Genomic DNA, 20,618 nt, shown 5'->3' on the forward strand with positions numbered 1-20,618 from the left:
CCACAGGCCAGGCTGTTTCCTGGGCCAGGTACTTTCTAGGATCTTACACTGAGAAGAGGCAAGAAACCAGGATCTCACCATAAATACAGCTCTAAGATGCCATAGTGAGTGATCGGGAGGCCCACCCATCCTTTACTGGTCAGTAAAAGGCAGAAGCAGGTATGAGAGACTTTCCCAGAACTCATACCTGTCAGCTGCGGGATATAGGGCAGGCAGAGCCTGTCTGAATTGTAGCCACTGCCCCCCAGGACTTCGCTGATCTTGCTCTGGCGGAAGAGGAAGTCGGTGACAACAACATCTAGATTCTGAGACAGCCTGGATGGCAAAGGAAGGGAAAGCAGTGGGCAGCTGTAATGATTCTCCAGTGACTTTTCTTATTAGTAAAGCAGCATATCAATATGCAAAATAACAGAGAAGCCCAAGGAAAAGAAACTTTCTCCATTCCAGAGATAACTATTATTTACATTTATGCAGAATCTTGGGGTTGTATACATTTATGCTCATGTACAAATATCCCCTACCCCTGTCCTCCTCTGTGACTGATATCCACCTATTCTATAATGGATATTTCATACTAAATAACATTCAGAAACATCACTAATCATCAGATTATGTACCAGTCATTTACAGTATGAATAGACTATAATTTAGAAAGTTAAATTCTACTGTTGGACACTTGGATTTTTCTTTTTCTATTCTTTTCTTTCTTTTTTCTTTTTTGTTGGTCATGGGGCTTGGACTCTGGGCCTGGGCACTGTCCCTGAGCTCTTCAGCTCAAGGCTACCATCCTACTCTTGAGCCATAGCACCACTTCCCATTTTCTAGTGGTTAATTGGAGATAAGAGTCCTAGCTCCTCAGGAGGGTGAGATCTGAGGATCAAGGTTCAAAGCCAACCTGGGCACAAAGGACCTGAGACTCTTATCTCTAATTAACCTCTAGAAAATAGGAAGTGGGGCTTGGCTCAAGGGTAGTGGGGTAGCCTAGAGCTAAAGAGCTCAGGGACAGCGCCCAGGCCCAGGGGTTAGGGTGGTAGCCTTGAGCTGAAGAGCTCAGGGACAGCACCCAGACCCAGAGCTCAAGCCCCATGACCCACAAAAAAAAAAAAGAAAAAAAAAAAAAAGAAAAAGAGTCATACGGTCTTCAGTGCCTGGGCTGGCTTTGAACCTCAATCCTCAGATCTCAGTCTCCTAAGTAGTTAGGATTACAGGTGTGAGCCACTGCACCTGGCTTTTTCCCCCCTATTATTATTACTTGCCAGTCCTGGGGCTTGAAATCAGGAAGTAGGCATTGTTCTTGGGCTTTCTCAAGGCTAGCATTCTACCTTTGAACCACAGCACCATTTCCAGCTTTTTCTTTGTTTGTGGTACCAAGGAATCAAATCCAGTGCTTTGTGCATGCTAGGCAAGCACTTCTACCACTAGGCCACACTCCCAGCACCATTGATTTTTCTAATTATTTTTTCCCTGAGGTCTTCTGACACTGAAGCACTATTGAGGATGTCAGCTGGATGCTGTCAGGACACATTTCCTATGGGTTTGGGCAAAGCTCCCAGAGGTGGCATCACAATATTTGCACAATCTTCCAACCAGGCTTATAGGTATCTGCTTGTGGCATGGGTTATAGTAATGAGATGGGGTCCAGCTCTTCTCAGGACTTTGGGGCCATGGACAGGTTTGTGTTTTGCTCTGGATCCTCACAGAGCTCCATGCCTCCTGCTGGGTAGTCCTCCTGGCCAGCTGTCACGGAATAAATACCCCAGCAGATCGCAGATGCTCACCTACCTGGGTCTCTCTACAAACACATCCTCAGGGAGCATATATGGAGCCTCTTTCTTTCTGGTCTCGATCACCTGGAGTTTGAGAGAAATCCAATAGTGAGAGCTGGGTCCATCAGGATGAGGGAGGTCAGAACAAGTACCCAAAGAGCAGTCACCACACTCTCAGGGTTTCCTCCCTCCCACAGCTTTGCTGGAGAATGCACTATAGCCAGGCTCTGGCTTCCACTTCCCAAGTGGCTGAGATGACAAGCATGTACTACCATGCCTGGCTGACATTTATTACGTGAGTATAGCCTACATGATCTGAGGCTTGTGTGCTGTGTGTTCTTTGAGTGGGAGAAGACACCGGGCAGGCAGCAGGTACCAAGTACTTTCTGGGCCTATCCCTATAATTTCCATCTTTAGCTCTTACCTCAATCCCATCTTCAATGCCTAAGTACAAGACTAACACAGTTAGGGAACAAGGAACCCAGAGCCTCAAATTGAGGGCCTGAGCTCTCAAGATTATGAGCTCCCCAGAACACCAACCTCGTGGATGTGCTGGCAGAAGGCAGGCACTGTCGTGAGCTGGCTGATGAGGTTCAGGTAGGCTGCACCCAGGGCGTAGAGGGCACAGCGGTTGTATGTAGGCAAATTCTCTTCATTGACCTGGGCCACATCCTGTGCCAACACAGAAGGGATTCCCAAGTTTTTAACCACCAAACCACCACAATGTTCCCACCGTCTACCCAGCCTCTTCTCAATTTTCTGTAGAGATAGATCATGCTTTCTTTTCTTTTTTGGTCACTAGTAGAGCTTGTACTCTGAGTCTGGGCTCTGTTGCACTCTACCCCTTGAGCCATAGCACCACTTCCAGTTTCCTGGTGGTTACTTGGAGATAAGAGTCTCACTTTAGTGCTCAGGCTGGCTTTGAAACGTGATCCTCAGATCTCAGCTAGGATAACAGGTGTGAGCCAGTGGCACCCAGTGGGATCATGTTTTCTAGACTGTCTTTCTCAACCTTTGCCTAGGACTTCCTAAGAGACAAAAATTCCTCAGATGAAGAAGGCAATGGCAGTGGTCTCTGGAACAATTCACGAGTGGGAGGCCCTTCAATGAGCATAGACGCAACATTCCACTTCCACCCAGGAAGACATTGGAAGACTCAGGCCTCATCACCCTAGCACATAGGTGGCTCCCTATGAATCCCAAAAGAGACCTGTTAAATTTTAAATACATAGGACATTTGGGGAATGTGTTTTTCTCCCCTAGTCCTGGGGCTTAAACTCAAGGCCTGGGCACTGTCCCTGAGCTTCTCTGTGCTCAAGGTAGTGCTTTACCACTTGAGCCACTGTGCCACTTCTGGCTTTTTTTTTCTGAGTAGTTTATTGGAGATGGGAATTTTATGGACTTTTCTGCATGGGTTGGTTTGGAATTTCGGTCCTCAGATCTCAGCCTCCTGAGTAATTAGGAATATATATATATATATATATATATATATATATATATATATATTGTTCAAGGCAATTCCAAGAACAATTAAGTATAAGAACCAGAGGCTCCATAGGTAAAGAAGTCTGTTTTGAGATCACTCAGGGACTTTGCACCTTCTCAGGAATCCTTGAAGTTTCTATTTGACCCTATAAGGACCTTCAAACCCTAGGATGGTTCTATTGCCTAACCTGAAGGTAAACCATGGTCATGAATGCTCTGATTAACATTAGTCAACCTCTGGGGTTAATTAAGCAGTCTGTTTGGATCATTAAATCTCTGGGTTTCCCAGAAAGACCACAGTTTGGTCTTCATGGAAGACTAGCCTAGAGTGCCAGTTTTTTGGTCTAAAGCAAAAGTCAAGCACCTCCTACTCCAACTTTGTATCAGGGCTTGGCTGACTGGCCCTCTCTCCCTGCTCCTAACCCATACATCCTTGTCCACACTCAGCCCCACCTGCACAGCTAGCACCAGGCGGATCAGGTCCACTACCACCTCCTCATTGGCCAGCTCGATGCTGATGAGTGCCAGCAGGCCATAGAGTGCTTCGTAGTGCTTCTGTATGTTCGTGTCCTCCTTACAGCTCAGGTAGATGTGCCTGTAGAGCTGCTGCGAGTGCTGGGGATGGGGAGTGGGGACAGAAGACAGCCCTGGTGAGTAGGGTGGGATCAGGAGAGGCAAGGAGAATGACTACATAGACTGATCTGAAGGGGGTTAGGATGTCAGTGGGTACCCACTTCAGGGATGCCATGGAAGTGCTTTCATCTAGGAATACATGTTTAGGGATAAAGGGCTCCAGTGACATTGGCTACCAAGATTCTGCCTGGACTGTTTGGGAGTACAACATGGTTGATAGCTCTAGACTGGCTCTCTAGGTTCATTCCTGGCTCTGGTCTTGGCAGTGAGTATCACCCCTCTGGAAGGTGAAGCTGGCTAACCTCACCAGGCAGTTATAGAGGGAAGGGGCAGATTCTGGGGGACAATGACAGCCAGATGTGACTTAGGAGTCACAGGTTTGCCCTCCTGGGGATACTTATATCAAGGTCACACTTGCTCACCTTCTTCATGAAGACGGTGTCCTGTCGTGAACACTTGTCCACTTTCAGCTTCAGGACTGAGATGTCACTGAGAGTACTGGAAGGGGATAGAAGGAGGCTCCACATCCAGCCCTTGTGTGAGGCAGCCTGAGCTTAACATGGTGTCATTAGGCTTTATTTTCAACATTATAACTTGGCATCAAAGCCTCTTAGTACTCCCCTAGGTGTGGTTCTTAGATTAATCTTCATTATTCTCCCAAACTGCCAAGTTCCTATTCAATAGTTGACCCTGGTTATTTCTTCTCCTTAGACCCTCAACTCCCAATCCTCTCAGTCTCTACTCATTAGCTGCCTTTCTTCTCCTACCTGAAAACTTTATTTGGTATAATGCGTTTCCTTCTCTAAATCTCTAGTACACTCTCCTCCCTTTGGTGCCCTTTGGTCCCTCTTTCCCTCGGGGACACTCCCAAGATGAGTGTCAATGGTCCACACCAGTGGGACTCATTGAACCTGAACTGTGCCCTTCCACCAGGGTGTGAGGCTATTTACCAAGAAGACAGGCCCCTATGGGAGTCAAGTGTCTTGTCATATATCTATTAGAGGAGAGACTCCAAGTTCACCTGATCGTAGAGAACTTGTGGCGGTTGCCGTGACGATCAATGAAACTGATGAGAATCTCGAGAACGAAGAGACGGATTTCTGCATCCTCCATGAGGGCAGTGGAGAGAAGGCGGTCAAGGAAGTTGCTAGGCAGGGCTGACATCATGTTATTGCATTGGAAGCCAGTGGATACCTGTAAGGGAGGCCAGGGCAGGTGCATTTGGGAACATTGTCTCCTTTGTGTTCAGTGAAGAAATGGAGAAGCAATCAGAGGAAGTTGGTATGAAAGTATCCATTTTCCCTAGATTCTTCTAAGCCAGCCTCTTCTCCCAACTTCCCTCTCAGGCCCTAGATGTCACCCACTTTTTGCCACTCCAACAGCCACCTAGACATGTACTCAGTAAACTCCGTAGACATATAAACAAGGCATAGGAACATCAGATATCAAAAGCATTACGGAATGAGCATTATTTAGAAAGAAAAGAGCCAGGAGACTTCTGGGCCTAATTTCCCAGCCACCCAGGTACAACCCATGAACACCCACCAAATGCTTTGTTAAGAGGAAGACAGTCACAAGAGAAGTCACAAGTCACTTCCATAAGTCACTATGGAAGAACCTGAGCTGGACTGAAGAATTAGAACACACATGGCCACAAGCAGAGCACATACTATAGAGGAGCTATGGCTATAGCTCCTTAGGTATGGTGACAATGGGATCTTCTGATTTGTCACACGGCATAGAAACATCATATGTGATATCAAAATATTTAATAGCAGTAAGCTGTATTTGCTATTAGGTTCATATTGCAGAATAATTCCTTTGATGATTGGGAAAGCTTCCACATAGAGCGGGATTATACTTTGGAGGCCATCATCCTATTTCAAAAGGCAAAAAAAAAAAACCCAAACAAACAATGGCAACAACAATATCCTCTCCAACCCCCAGGCCAAAAGTCTCCATAGATCAAGCTCAGCGCAGGAGCACCAATAGAGAGATCAGTGTTCACAGAGGAGGAGTACAGGTAAGTGTGCCCCAAACTGTCACCTAAGACTGACAACAGGCTACAAATGCATGAGGGAAAATTCAGCCAATATGAAGACTTAGGAAATAAGTATATGTCTAGATAAGATGGGCTGGAATAAAAGAGCTTTATAAAAACTTGAGTGACAGGGAAAGGGGATATTGCTCAGTTCAGTGGTAGAACACTTTGCCTCACATGTATGAGGGCCTAGGTTCAATCCCCTGCACCACTAACCAAACCAAACCAAACCAATCAAACAAATAACCAACAGTGACAGCCAGGTGACATCGGTGGCTCAGGCCTGTATTCCTAGATACTCAGGAGGCTGAGGTCTACGGATCAATCATGTTTCAAAGCCAGCCCAGGCAGGAAAGTCCCTGAAATTCTTACCTTCAATAAACCAGCAAAGAGCCAGAGGTAGGGCTGTGGCTCAAGTGGAAGAGCATCAGTCTTGAGTGAAAAAGCTAAGGAACATAGCCTAGACTTTGAATTCAATCTCCATATTGGCATAAAACCAAAACAACAAAAAAAATAACCCAACAGCCATAGTAACATGAAGGGTACAGGCTAGAGAAAAGGGAAGGCCCTGGGTTGAAGTAAGGGCCTGTCCAGTCTGTCATGGTGGAACACAGATAGATGCACTCAGTGATGCCACAGAGTCTGGGGAGAAAAAGGTTCCTTTCATTTTTGCTCTGAGAAGGGTGAATGAAATCTAGGTGTTCAGGCATTAAAAACAGGGGAATCAACATTTCTAGAAAATTCTTCTTGTGGTTTAGTTAATGATAGTTGAGAAGAAATGGAGATAATAAACTAGTTGTAAGATGCCCAGAGTTTACGCCAGGGCTGGGTGTAAGGATAGCTGGGGAGCTGGAAACACAGATTTCATTTCCTTCCTCTCACGAGCCACTCACAGTCTCTTGGGTATCTATATATTTTAGCCATCCAGGAGTGGTGTTGAGAACAAAGGATTGAGACTCCAGTAATGGCTGTAGAGGTACAGAAAACAAGCATCCAAAACACCCATAAAGGGAAAGAAAATGGAAAGAGCTGGGCACAGTGCCAAAGGGTAGCAGGAAACAGAGGGATCAAGGGAGGGAGTGCTAGGAGGGGCAAAGGGCTAGAGCCAACAGATTCCACCCCAAGGCACACAAGGTTTTGAGCGACAGAGCTACTGGTAGCCAATTAGGAAGCTTTATGGAAATTAGAAACATTAGATGTCCACCCTGCTCTGGATGATGCAGTTGTGTTGGTGCCCAGACTGGTTAACAAGTGAAGCACAGGCTAGATTTCAACCCTTCACTTGCCTTTTTGGCTGAGCATATTTATGCCATATGAAACCCACATAACTGGATGAGGGGGGTTCTCTTGGTCCCCTGGAAGGAGCTGTGTCCCACAGAGGCAAGACAGGAATGGGGACAGGAGAGGCTCACCTGAAGGAGGGATTTCAGCAGCATAATCTGAGTTAGCCGGTTCCGATTCTCCCTGTAGACCAGAGAGAGACATACACACAAACCAGGATAGCCATGAGGCTACCACCCCACACTTGCCTGCTCTGTTCTCCCTCTCCAGGCCTATCTCATTGGGTTTCCCAAGACCGTGACTTCCAGGCCCAGTGGGAATGGAAGGGCAGCCTGAGAAAGTAAGGGATCCAAGGACACTACTAATGGTTTGGGAATACAAAGTGAGGAAGTCAAGAAGAACCAGAAACCAGGGGAAAGTGGGTGGGGTTTAGGTTGGGAGTGGGCGGGGCACTCACCCTGTCCTTCCTGTCTCCATGGGGTGATGTAAGGAAGGCAGCGGGACTTTGCTCATGATGAAGAGGATCACTTCCGAGCGCTGATAAGTGGGCAACGTGCTGGCAAAGGAGCCTGCAGAAAAAGGATGACTGGGATCACTATTAGGGGAGGGAGGCCAGGCTCTCTCTGGGGAGGAGACAGGATTCCAGAGAGCCTTTCCACTTTGGTTCCTTCACTTGTCACTGAGGCTGTGGTTTGGATCAGGACACTGAACCATGGGGGTTAAGTGGGCACCATAGACAGACTCTGTCTTCCCCAATGTCACTGGTAACAGATATACACACTGGACAATCCTAGAGTTGATACCTCCACGGTCCTGCTCTCCCCCACCCCCGTCCTTTCTAGTGGGCCGCATCCCAGATCTCTCTGCTCCAGCACATAATACAGTCTTTACTCAGAGCCTGGGCCCTTGATCCTCCCAGACCAAGCCCCCAGGCCCTTCTCCAAATCCTCCCCAGGCTCCACCCCCTCCAAGACCAAACCCCCTGATCCCCTCTCCAGACTCACCCAGGACTCTACCCCCCTCCACGACCACACTCCCTGAGCCCCCTCCAAGTCCACCCCAGGCTCTACCCCCTCTAAGACGGTCCACCTTAGGCCCTTAACCTACTCATGGCTCCACCCCCTCGCAAGCCCCGCCCACATCCCCGCCTCCTTCCCCACCAATGGTCTTGATGACAGCCTCCTGGAACATGCGTTCCTCATGCTCCTTGATGATCTTGGTTCCGAGGCTCATGGCCCCATCGTAGCTCCCTGTCAGCGCGTAGTCGATGCTGAGCCGCAGCTGCCTCAGCAGGGTGTTGAACATCTCCAGCACCGTGGGTCCTGGGGCAGCGGGAGAGCCGGGAGAGCCGCGGTCAGGGCGGGCACCCTGTCGGGCTCCCCTGCCCGGAGCAGTCACGGCCTGGAGCAGCCAGGCGTCTGCCGCCACCTCCCCAGCCGGCTGCCTCTGAGGACTTCACGCCCATGTCCTCTCTCTGGTCCCTCGCCTATTTCATAGAAGCGGGTAGTTGGTGTCCGCCGGGGTCTTAGCCTTTTCCTCGCTCTGGGGCCCTTACCAACAGAGCCGGTGGCAGCGATGACCGCGGCTTCGGACAGCACCTCCACGATACCTGCACGCACGGTCGCCGCACTGCGGCTGTTGGCGTCCAGGTGGCTCAGGAGCTGCTGGATAACCAGGTGAGAATGCTGCGGCTGCGGGAAGGAAGACGTGCCGGTCCCCAAACAGCCCTGTGTGGCTGGGCACCCTCTGCTGGGCCCGGAGGCCAGCGGGTAGACCCATGTCCCAAGGCCAGTGGGCACTGCAGGTAACACCCACACCACTTACCCCACCCCTCCCTGGGCTGAGAGACAAATCCCAGTACACCTGGGTTCCCACATTCTTCTTGGTCCCTTTTACTTGGAAGACGTGAAAAGTCCATTTCAGAATACTGTTTTCTTTTTCATTTCCCCTGGGACCCCAGGCATTCCTGGCCAGGACCATAAGAGGCCACATGTTTATTTAGTTCGTGCCAATTCAAGATTTGTTTGATAGTGTTTACACTGATAAGTACAGAAATAGAATGCTAGGGGTGTAGTAATTAATAATGCTGCAACAGCCAGAGGGGTGTGAGCTAAGCACTCTTGCATTGTGTAAATTCTTCCCTTTCTTTTTTTTCTTTTTTGCCAGTCCTGGGCTTGAGCTCAGGGCCTGAGCACTGTCCTTGGACTTTCTCAAGGCTAGAGCTCTACCACTTGAGCCTCAGCACCACTTCCGGCTTTTTTTCTACGTATGTGGTACCGAGGAATCGAACCCGGGTCTTCATGCATGCTAGGCAAGCACTTTAACCACTAGGCCAAACTCCCGGCCCCATTCTTCCCTTTCTTTTGTACTAGTACTGGGGCCTGAACTCAGGACCTCACCTTCTTTCTCTTGGCTTTTTTGTTCAAGCTTATCACTGTTATCACTTGAACCATCGCTTCATTTCTGGCATTTTGCTGGTTAATTGGAGATAAGAGTCTCAAAGATTTGTCTGCCAGGGCTGGCTTTGAATTTCAATCTTTCAAATCTCAGCCTTCTGAGTAGCTAGGATTATAGGTGTGAGCCATTGTCACTTGGCCAGTTCTTAATTCTTTTTTTTAAATTGTTTTTGATAAATGTATTAGTCTATGATGTTCTGGAAGCAAAACAAACTAGCCTTTCTCCTTTAGACCACTGGGGACTCTGGATCACTCAGAGGACATCTGGCTTCCTCCCAGTACACTGCTCTCTCTGTTCCCAGAGGTGTCTTCAGCCACGGAGGAGAGGAGGGGCAAACTGGACCAGGAAGCCATCATACCTGAATTGAGTACATGATGATTTTAAAGCAACGGATGGCAAACACCTTGGGCTCCCAAAGAGAATGGTTATCCAGATGGCTGTGAGGGAGAAAATATGGGAATGACTGAGAAATGCAATGTGCCATTAGGGAGAGGTGAGCTTGGGGAGACAGTGACATCTCTTAAGAGCACTTAGGGAAGGGAGGCAGGGATTTCTGAGTGGGCGAGGGAAATCATGCGGGAATCATGGAGGATCTCAGGGCAGCCCTAGTCTGGGTCTGGAGGGAGGTACACCACACGATAAAGCTGTACACCCTCCCCCAAACCTCTCGACTCAAATGCATGTGGCTACTGTGTGCTGTCTTAATGCAAATACATAATGGGAATGCTGGCACGCACACAAAAAGAGAGACTCTGTTGGTCACAGCACCACAGCAGTTTGACTTCTTTCTTCCTACTCCCAAGTCATCAGGAGATGCTGGGGCCTGGAACATTTGAAGGCTGAAGATCAATAGGAAAGGGGCTACTTAACTCACATGAGAACAGGCTTGATGGCATTCTTGATATTGCCAAAGGCAGCCCGGCCCAGCAGCTCCCGCAGGCACCTCTCAGCCAGCTCTGCTGGGTTCTCTTTTTCCTTCTCTGGTGCTTGGAGAGGTGAGGGAGAACGGCTGTGGAAATAGAACCACAGGCTACATGAAGGATGGGATGCACGACTGGGAGCCAGTCTCTTTCTATGCAGGACATGCAAGAATTCCACACAGGCTGCATCAGGCAACATGGAGACATCATAGCTGCCAGAAATTAAATAGGGAGAAGGAAGCCCAGCATGGAGGAAGACTGGGAGGGATGGGATAGAATTCCTGTTCTTAAAAAATCTTCAAGGCTGGGCTGGCATGCCTCTGTGTAAGGCTATTCTGAGCACCATGGCAGGGGGAGTACAGATCATGAATGTCTCCATGCACCAAAGGATTCAGTAGGAAAAAAGATGGGATGTACGAGACAGAAGGACAGACAGAACATGAAAAAACAGGGGGTGAGAGGAAGGAAAGACACAACGAGGCTTAGGCATGACTCAGTGGTACCCAAGTCACAGGAATTATACTAGATCTGGACAGAACAAGGAGCCTCAAAACTTCCTGCCTTGGAACTACATGGATTGGTGGGGATAGAATGTAGGCTAACGAATTGCTATTCTAGAAACACCCACCAGAGGGAGAGATTACCTCCTCTGTCAGTCCCAACTGTCAGCAATGAGAACCACAGGGTAGAACACTTTGTGTGTGTGTGCGCGCGCGTGTGTGTGTGTGTGTGCGTGTGTGTGCGTGCGTGCGTGTGCGTGTGTGTGTGTGTGTGTTGTGCCACTTGAACTCTGGGCCTGGGCGTTGTCCCTAAGCTCTTCAGCTCAAGGCTACGACCCTACCCCTTGAGCCACAGCACCACTTCTGGGTTTCTGATGGTTAATTGGAGATAGAGTCTCATGGACTTTAGTGCCCGGGCTGGCTTTGAACTGTAATCCTCAGATCTCAGCCTCCTGAGTAGCTAGGATTACAAGTGTGAGCCACCATGCCTGGCTTGGACCACATTTTTATTGGGCATTTTGCACAGAGCCAGGTGGGAAACCAACATGAACCTTCTCTTTTTCCTATTCCACTTGGGGAAAGTAGTGGCAGGGAAGGAAATGTGTTCCATGACTAACCCCCAGCATCTGAAGCTCTTGAATGGCTGTGGCTGGTCAAGAGGTCATGTTTTGGGGCCTAAAATAGCATCAGGAAGTGAGGGAGGAAAGTGGGCTGAAAGGAAAGTCCTCAGTCCTTGAAGTCCTGAGAGATAACATCAACTTCCTCCACTGCTGCCTCCCCAGAGACAAAGGGAAGCTGACTCTTGCTCCTTTGTGACTAGACCATCACATGCCCATTCCCAGGGAACCTAGCATGATGACTGGCCTTGCTTGTTTAGGGTCACAGTAGCTGACAAAAGGCCAGACCCAATGTCCCCTGGAAGGTAGCTCTGGACTCACTGCAGAAATTTACAAAGCTGTGATCCCTGGCCTATAGCGAGGCTTTACCTTCTAGCCTATATTTTGTTTTATTCTCTATCTCTCTGTCTCTGTCTCTGTCTCTCTCTCTTTGCATGTGCATGTGCATGTGCTAGTACTAGGGCTTGAACTCAGGGCCTGGGGCACTGTCTTTTAGCGTTATCACTCAAGGATGATTGATACTCTACTACTTTCGGCATTTATTGGTTAACTGGAGATAAGAGTCTCACAGACTTGCCTGCCCCAGCTGGCTTTGAAACACAGTCCTTAGATCTCAGCCTCCTGAGTAGCTAATATTGCAGGCATAAACCACTGGTGCCCAATGCCACATATTTTCTGGTAGCCTGGAAGCAGCCACAGAGGCTGCATGTGTCCTGTGTCCTGTTGGCTGGCTTACCTCTCTGCTTCCTCCACGTGCTGTAGATTGAAAAGCAGAGATGGGACAATCTTGTCCATGTGCTGGGGGTCCCAGATGTTGGCCTGAAGCTCATCATTCACAGTCTTCCTCACCACCCCTTGCAGACCTTTGATCCCGGACATTCGGATTCTGCAAGGCAAGGGTAGATTGGCACACTGAAGTTCTTATGGCCTGAGGAGTGCAGCTCTGTGGCCTGGCTAGAGAGGGGCACAATTCAGGGGTGAGGGTCACACTCGCCCACCTCCTCCCCCCTTGTTAGCTTGTCAGGCTGTCTTAGCTCTGGTGCCACCCAGGCCCCATCCTAGGGTGCTGGTTGTTCCAGATCCTGGTCCTCAGTATTCTGCTAGATTTGCTCCATTATAGGTCCAAGATGGTGCTGTGGAGCACTCAGAGTCCACTCAGGGCTTGAAGCTGCAAGCTCTCTGGGCATAAAGGGGTTAGGTCTGTGGTTAAGCTGGCTAAGAAATCAGAGGGAAATTCAGCTATAGTACCCCATGGTTCTTTAACAACCGCCCTGTGCTGGCCCATGGGAAGATTCCTTTTTACCACTCAGTTATTTCAGCCTAACCTTCCTTTATTCTTCTCATCTTAAATTTAAAAACATTTCCAATTATAAAGTAATTCATGCTCATTATAAGAGATATAGGGGCCCGGGAGTTTGGCCTACTGGTAGAGTGCTTGCCTAGCATGCATGAAGACCCAGGTACAATTCCTCGATACCACATAGATAGAAAAAAGAAAAAGCTGGAAGTGGTGCTGAGGCTCAAGTGGTAGAGCTCTAGCCTTGAGAAAGTCCAAGGACAGTGCTCAGGCCCTGAGCTCAAGGCCCAGGACTGGCCAAAAAAAAAAAAAAAGAGATATAGGGGAGACACTGACACACAGATACACAGGCACACAGAAGCACGCACACACACACACACACACACACACACACACACACACACACACACACACACACACACACAGATACAGGGAAGAAAAAAATTGCCCTAACCATGAGCTCTCATTGTCAGGCCCGGTAGTGGCTCAGGTCTCTAATCCTACTGAAGCTACTTGGGATTCAGAGATCTGGAAGATCAAGATTCAAGGACAGCCCGAGCAAAAGTTCACAAGACCCCATCTCAACCTATAAAAAATTCGGCATAGTGGCATATCTACTATCTTAGTTATGTGAGAAGAATAAATAAGAGGATATGGCTTAGACTACATGGGCATAAACACGAGACACCATTTGAAAAAGGAACTAAAGTAAAAGTCTGGTATGGCTCAAGTGGTAATGCGCTGTCAGTGCAGGTCAAACCCAGAATTAGATAATCAACAGACATCACCACCACTGGACTTTTGATATCTTTCCTTTACACACACGAACACACACACACACACACACACACACACACACACACACACACAGAATTGGAAATACCTGTATATGCAATGTGAATTGGCCTTTCCCCCACATGACATTGAGGGGCTTTTTTCTGCTAGTTTTTATTATAATTAACAGAAGGGTTACATTATATTCACCAGATAGAAGGTGCATTAAATACCCCTTCTCAGGTTTTTGTCCCCATTTCCCTTCCCCATCCTCTCTCCCATCTTGTTTTTCCCCCTTCCTTGTCCTATTTCAAATAAACATATATACAATATACCAGATAACTAGGTAAGATACTGTAACAATATGAGATAACAAAAGGACAACAAAAGAGATGAGAAATAACATAGTATATTAAGAACAACAATCACACATTATATAACTCTTGTTTCCATATCCTGGAGGTACTTTCATTTAGCCTCATCCTATATGGCCTTATATATCTAGGTTTTGCCCTATTGCCCCCACATGACATTGTTATAAGCATTTTCCCATGTGATTAACACTTCAGACATATGTTGGTTATATGATGTTACTATGAGAACTTTCTGTCCCTCCAGGTCATTTAAGTTGCTTCCTAATTTTCCATTTTGAATTACAATAGTAATAAGCAGGAGGTCAAGGAGACAGAGGGAGCAGGCAGCGGAGGGCAGCAAGGTCACTGCCTTTGCTAATAGTATTGATTAGACTGGATACTGGTGAGTATATAAATGCCTGTACTTCTGAGCAGAGGAATGAATAGTGTGTGTGTGTGTGTGTGTGTGTGTGTGTGTGTGTGTATGTGTGTGTATACACATGCACGTGCATGCCTACGTGTGTGAGTGAGCATGCACACATGCATGTGTATGCTCTGTCTCAAATTAGGCTCAAGCAACCTTGATCTTAGATCTTGCCTTGTTTACTGGTCCAAAAGGTTTTCCCTTCAAAGCTATATGCCAGGAGCCCTAGCTGCCCACCAGCCACCTATCCATAGCCTGTCAGTGCCCCTTTCTCTCTGGCAACACAAGAGCAGCAGAGAGCCAAGGAAAGCAGAAAGCAGACACGTCAGCCCAGGCTGGAAGTTCTCCAAGACCCCTTTCTACTTCTGCAGTGAGGTGAGCAGACCTCATCACCCTCTACTCACTTGGTCTTGATTTCCATGTCATCGTGGCTTGAGTGGCACATTTCACTGAAACGGGACACAAAGAAGTCATAGCTCCGATGGTAAGATGGGGTGTCCTCCTCAATGTTGGCAAACTTCACAAACTGTGGGAAGGAGAGAGAATAGGTGGGACAGGTGATCACTCTGCTCCTCACTTCTGAGGATCCCCAGGGCCTGTCATTGGAAAGCATGCCCGGGGCATCATGAGATGAGCTCCTGCTCCTGGCTGATTTCCAGAGCATAGTCTTGAGATCTGAGTTCCAGTTCTGCTCAGCTTCCCCATTTACATAGTCTGCAATCATCACCTTCCCATCTGAGGAGAGCAAAGGAAGGAAGCAAAGGGAAATGAGGAAGGCTCTCTCTTCCATACAGAACTGCACAAAGCCATATGGCTGAAAGGCTGTGGGGAAAATACTGTCACCACCTTGAACCCCATCCAGAATGGGTTATCTCAGCACAAGAACAAATGTGATTTGATTTGCAAAAGGAAATTCCATACTATTGTCGGAAGTGTGGGTAAATGTTTCAAGTTTGCCATTTTCACTTTAGTCATTCTTGGTCAAAATCCTAACTCTGAGTTCCAATGTGCTACATGTTCAAAATCCACCAAAGGTGTACACATCCCAAACTTAAGGGAGGGGGGGGGGGAACTGCTATAAAGGTAATCAAATTCTTGAAAGTTACTTTGTGGAATTTTATAAATGCAGTATCCCAAATAACTCTTAATGAGATCAGATTAACAATAAGTTGTATTGTTATTCTGCCATGTGGTATTATTTTTTCCCCTAAAAGTGTTTTAAGCCAGGTGTGGTGGCTCACGCCTGTAATCCTAGCTACTCAGGAGGGTGAGATCTGAGGATCAAGGTTCAAAGCCAACCGGGCATAAAAGGACCTGAGATTCTTATCTCCAATTAACCTCTGGAAAATGGGAAGTGGGGCTTGGCTCCAGGGTAGGGTGGTAGCCTTGAGCTGAAGAGTTCAGGGACAGTGCCAAGTTGCCCCATGACCCACTAAATAAATAAATAAATGAATAAATTAAAGTTAGCAATAAGAAGAGGTACTAAATGAAAACTCCTTTTGGGTACCAGACTCTGAGAGCATCCTTAGGACTGCCTGGTTTGATAGAAGGAGCTTCCTTTCCATGAGCCTTGGCAGCCCAGCAGCCCAGATGACCCAGCTAGACAACTGGTTAGGGAACACTTGCCTGTAACAAGCCTGGGCAGAGTCAGACAGCCTTGTCACAATGCTCCAAGGTGGATGTGAGGGGACAAACCGGAAAGTCTAATGATGTGGAGAATCTCAGGGGTGATTCACAGAGGCTCCAGTCAAGGCCCTATCTGTCATAGAAGTCCACTGGGGAAATAGGTTCAAATTTGGCTGAAGTTGAGGTTGGCACTTCAGAGCTTTACAGTCATTCTCCCCTCCTCCCCTCTTTGATTCTTGTGTTAAGGATCAAACCCAGGGCCTTGTACATGCTACACGAGTGCTCTACTACTAAGCTATATATACTCAGAATTGTTTTTTCCTTTGGTCAGTGGAAGAGTTTGCATTCAGAGCCTAGGCACTGTCCCTGAGTTCCTTTTTTTTTTTTTTTTTTTTGTCAGTCCTGGGGCTTGAACTCAGGGCCTGAGCATTGTCCTTGGACTTTCTCAAGACTAGAGCTCTACCACTTGAGCCACAAAACCATTTCTGACTTTTTTTCCTATGTATGTGGGACCGAGGAATTGAACCCAGGCCTTCATGCATGCTGGGCAAGCACTCTACCACTAGGCCAAACTCCTAGCCCCTGTTCCTGAGTTCATGGTTAGAATTCTACCACTCTGAACTACAGCTCCACTTCTGGTTTTCCTGTGGTTAATTAGAGATAAGTGTCTCACAGCCTTTCCTGCCCAGTCTTGCTTTGAAATCCTCAGATCTCAGCCTCCGGAGTAGCTAAGATAACAGGCATGAGCTGTCAGTCCCTGGCTTACTATTTTTCTAAGTGCATGAAGCAGCAGGGACTTCCTACCCACCATTTCTAATAGTTTGTCTGTTTGTTTAATTTCAATGCTAGTTGCCTAATGTATGAAATCATGAAAGAATGAAGTTGTGTTTTTGTTTTATTTATTTTTAAGACATAGAAACAAAGGATGGTCTCTATAGCAACAGACTGAAGATTCTGAACATGTGACATTTCAAAGGCCATGGCACAGCAAGGGCCACCCTTTCAAGATCAAAGGTTCAGCTCTTCCTGTATAACAAAGGTGCCATGTTCACTGGCACGGATCACCCATGCTTTCAGGATGGGCTTGCAGGCACCACAGTGTGTGGCAGTGACTCAGGGCCAGGTTAATTCAGAGAAAGACTGTAACTCATGACATGGCATAAACCAGGATCCCCTGATCTGAATGGGGAAGCTGAGCTGACAGGTCACGCTGTGGAAGGCCCATGTCTCTGTGAGCCGTTAGCTTTTTCCTGAAGATGGAATCCTTCTGCGGTTACCAGAAATGATAGGAAAATACACTGCACGGGGAGAGGGAGCAATCTCTCCTGAAGCCCTGGGACAAAGGCTTTTCTGCTGCCTTTACCCAGAGTTTCCCCCAGGAGAAATGGTAACTACCTCTCTTTGCTTCACTGGCACAAATCGTAGTTGGAAAGATGCAAATCATGTGGTTTCTGCCCCTTTCTCCTCACTGGGCTTGTTTTTGTTTTGTTTTCTTTCTTGTTTTGTCTTTTAATTCTTATGTTTTGGGTGAAGGTCTCACTCTGTGACCCTCAAACTTGAGAGCCTCCTGCTTCAGCCTTTCAAGTATGGTGCTTATAGGCAGGCATGCATCGTCATGACCAGCAACTCCAGGGAGCTGTTATCAGAGAAAACAGAGCCACAGTCCATGACCACTTGACTGTGCCCAGACAACCCCTCAACAACTGGTGACGGCAGGGGTACTCCCTGGGCGTGGGGACACACTCTCCTATCTGCCCACACTATCCCATCCTTCCTCTAAAAAATGTTGCACTGGTTAGTGGAGAGGCTAAGACCTTCTGGGGTGTCTCATTCTGGCTGCCCCCACAGACCCATTCTTCCTCTCCCTGCGTGAGCTCATGTGCTGGGTCCCAGGCTGGCACTCAGGAACAGAGTGGGGGAGGCACTGCTGCCTTGCTCTGAGACTCCATCCTTGTGGTGCTGAGCCATCAAGCTCAGTCCTGAGGCCACCTGCCATGTGGACCTATCCCAGAGGCTGTGGTGGGCAGTGCTGATTGCTGGGTCAGTTAGTCTACATGACAGCTAAAACCACCAAATGATGACATACATCATCCAGCACAGAGAGCAAGAAGGAGCACAAAGCCCCAGGGTGCACAGATCGTTAAGTGTGGGGATGGGGGTGGGGTTTGGGAGACTCACGGGAGCCGTATTAGTTTTCTAGCACTACTGCAAAAGACAATAGTGTAGTGTCTTAAAACAACGTGTAAGTCGGTGCTCATATTCAAGCCTGTAACCAAATTTTACAAAAGGCTGAGATTTGAGGACCACAGTTTGAAGCCAGCTTGGACAGAAAATTCCATGAGGCTTTTACCTCTAATTAACCACCGAAAAGCTAGAAGTGGAGGTGTAGCTCAGTGGGAGAGTACCAACTTTGAGCAAAAAAGCTACGGGACACTTCCTAGTCCCTGAGTTCAAGACTCCCAGTTGGAGGCTGAGTCTATGGCAATAACTTGACTTGACTTCCTTAGCCAGCTGCCCTTCTCAACTTCCTCATCTAGCTGCAGCATAGCAATCACTTCCCCACTCACCCCTGGCGGATGTGCTAATGCGGCAGAGCAGGAATTCACAGGACCCTGTGTTTTCAAGGGATCACAAAATATCCACCCAGACTAGGATTCATGGTAGGAAAAAAGAAAAAAAAAAAAGAAGCCACCTGCTTCTGTGGCCCCCGTGGAGTCACAGTGACTCCTTTATTTTTCCATTCAGATGTTCCCTTCCAGACTGTACTTATCCTAAACAAGACAACTAAAACAGTATGTGGAGCTGTTGCCAGGGCAACCTGACAAAGGACTTTGACCTCAGCTATTGCATATATAATTTGTCAAAGGCAGCTGGCACCCAAGAAGAGAAGAAAAAGGAGAGGGAAGAGAAAGAAAGAGTTTCTACTCTAGAAAGAAAAGTTACCATGAGATTTTTTCCTGATTAAATGAACTTGTGTAGAACAGTAAAGACATCAAGAGGCTAAAATCCTGAGGATTAAGATTGAAGCCAGCCTGGGACGACCAGTCCATCCATGGAGACTCTTCATCTCCAACTGACCAGCTGACGCGAGAAGTGGTGGTGTGGCTCAAGTAACAGCACTCAGGGTCATAAGCAAAGACATTAAGCAAGAACCTAAGGGTACAATAAAAATTCAGCCAACCAAGCTCCAACTTTTCTCCTGTGTTCTTTGCAGACAGATAAAGGCTTCACTGAAGGCCTGTAAACAGACTGTAAATAGTCTAAATCTTAGCTTCTTGAACACTTGGAGCTTAAAATGTTCCTTAAGGCAAAGAAGCAGGGGAGATGTAAAGAAGTAAAAGATAGCAGCCAGAACATTTGGGAGTGTCTAGATTCACACATGGCACAATGGCAGCTCTTCCCTCACAAATGTTCACATCCCATGGAAGAAGGTACCTGTACCAAGACCAGTGACAGAGCTTGGAGGAGCCACAGTCAAGTTCAACCTGAATGTGGTATGAGAGAAAAGACGGGGTCATAAAAGAACCTGTTCAGAGCTGAACAGCTAGGGAAGAGAACTAAGCTGGCAGCCAGCTTCCTGCTTCGCCAAGGTCTTTCCATGTCTCATGAACATTAGTTTCCTACATCTCTGAAAGATGTATATCAGGACATATGTGTGAATGTGTGTGTGTGTGTGTGTGTGTGTGTGTGTGTGTGTGCGTGAGAGAGAGAGAGAGAGAGAGAGAGAGAGAGAGAGAGAGAGAGAGAGAGAGAGAGAGAGTATTTACTTGAGCTACAGCTCTACTTCTGGAGGGTAATTTGGTAATTAACTGAAGATGAAAGTCTCATAAACTTTCCTGCCTAGCCTGGCTTTGAACTGTAATCCTTAGCTCTCAGTCTCCTGAGTAGCTAGGATTACAGGTGTGAGAGTTACCGGTGTCCAATGTGATATCAAGATATTTATAGGATGTTTCATGGGTCACTGAGTTATGAGAGCCCTGGACAACTCCTGCCCTCCAAGGAATGCTGTATGTGTGTGTGTGCACGTGCAAGGACACTATTACTGCACCTTACTTTGAACTTTGATCCTCAGATCTCAGTCTTGAGTAGCTAGGATTACAGGCATGAGCTACCAGTGGGAATGCTTATATTAATTCATATTTTTCCCCATTGGTTATTGGGCCTGAACTCAGGGCTAGGTGCCATTCTGAGTTTTTTCACTCAGTGCTACCACTCTGAGCCACTGCACTACTTCCTGTTTTCTGGAGCTTAATTGGAGGTGAAAGTCTCATGAACTTTCTGCTTGTACTGGCTGTGAACCACAATCTTCATTAAACTACTTTTTTTTTTGCCAGTCCTGGGATTGAACTCAGGGCCTGGGCACTGTCCTTGGACATTTTTTGCTCAAGGCTAGTGCTCTGCCACTTGAGCCACAGCACTTCCGGCTTTTTCCTGTGTATGTGGT

The 20,618-nt window shown here is 47.5% G+C and overlaps 1 protein-coding gene across 1 annotated transcript in view; it reads right to left on the reverse strand.

The window, feature by feature from the left end:
* Positions 1-20,618, reverse strand: part of Efr3b (EFR3 homolog B) — a 73,577-nt gene that overhangs the window by 10,979 nt on the left and 41,980 nt on the right. The window contains exons 5-18 of the mRNA XM_090337347.1: positions 14,953-15,074; positions 12,437-12,586; positions 10,538-10,672; positions 10,022-10,100; positions 8,762-8,897; positions 8,367-8,528; positions 7,664-7,775; positions 7,338-7,389; positions 4,906-5,078; positions 4,307-4,382; positions 3,705-3,866; positions 2,307-2,438; positions 1,783-1,850; positions 188-315 (exon numbers count right to left, since the gene is read on the reverse strand). Coding sequence (XP_090193473.1) covers positions 188-315; positions 1,783-1,850; positions 2,307-2,438; positions 3,705-3,866; positions 4,307-4,382; positions 4,906-5,078; positions 7,338-7,389; positions 7,664-7,775; positions 8,367-8,528; positions 8,762-8,897; positions 10,022-10,100; positions 10,538-10,672; positions 12,437-12,586; positions 14,953-15,074 — 1,687 coding nt within the window. The remainder of the gene's footprint in view (positions 1-187; positions 316-1,782; positions 1,851-2,306; positions 2,439-3,704; positions 3,867-4,306; positions 4,383-4,905; positions 5,079-7,337; positions 7,390-7,663; positions 7,776-8,366; positions 8,529-8,761; positions 8,898-10,021; positions 10,101-10,537; positions 10,673-12,436; positions 12,587-14,952; positions 15,075-20,618) is intronic.

The sequence above is a fragment of the Megascapheus bottae genome, chromosome 7, assembly GCF_031878675.1.
Source record: "Megascapheus bottae isolate mThoBot1 chromosome 7, mThoBot2.hap1, whole genome shotgun sequence".
In the NCBI taxonomy this organism is placed as follows: Eukaryota; Metazoa; Chordata; class Mammalia; order Rodentia; family Geomyidae; genus Megascapheus; species Megascapheus bottae.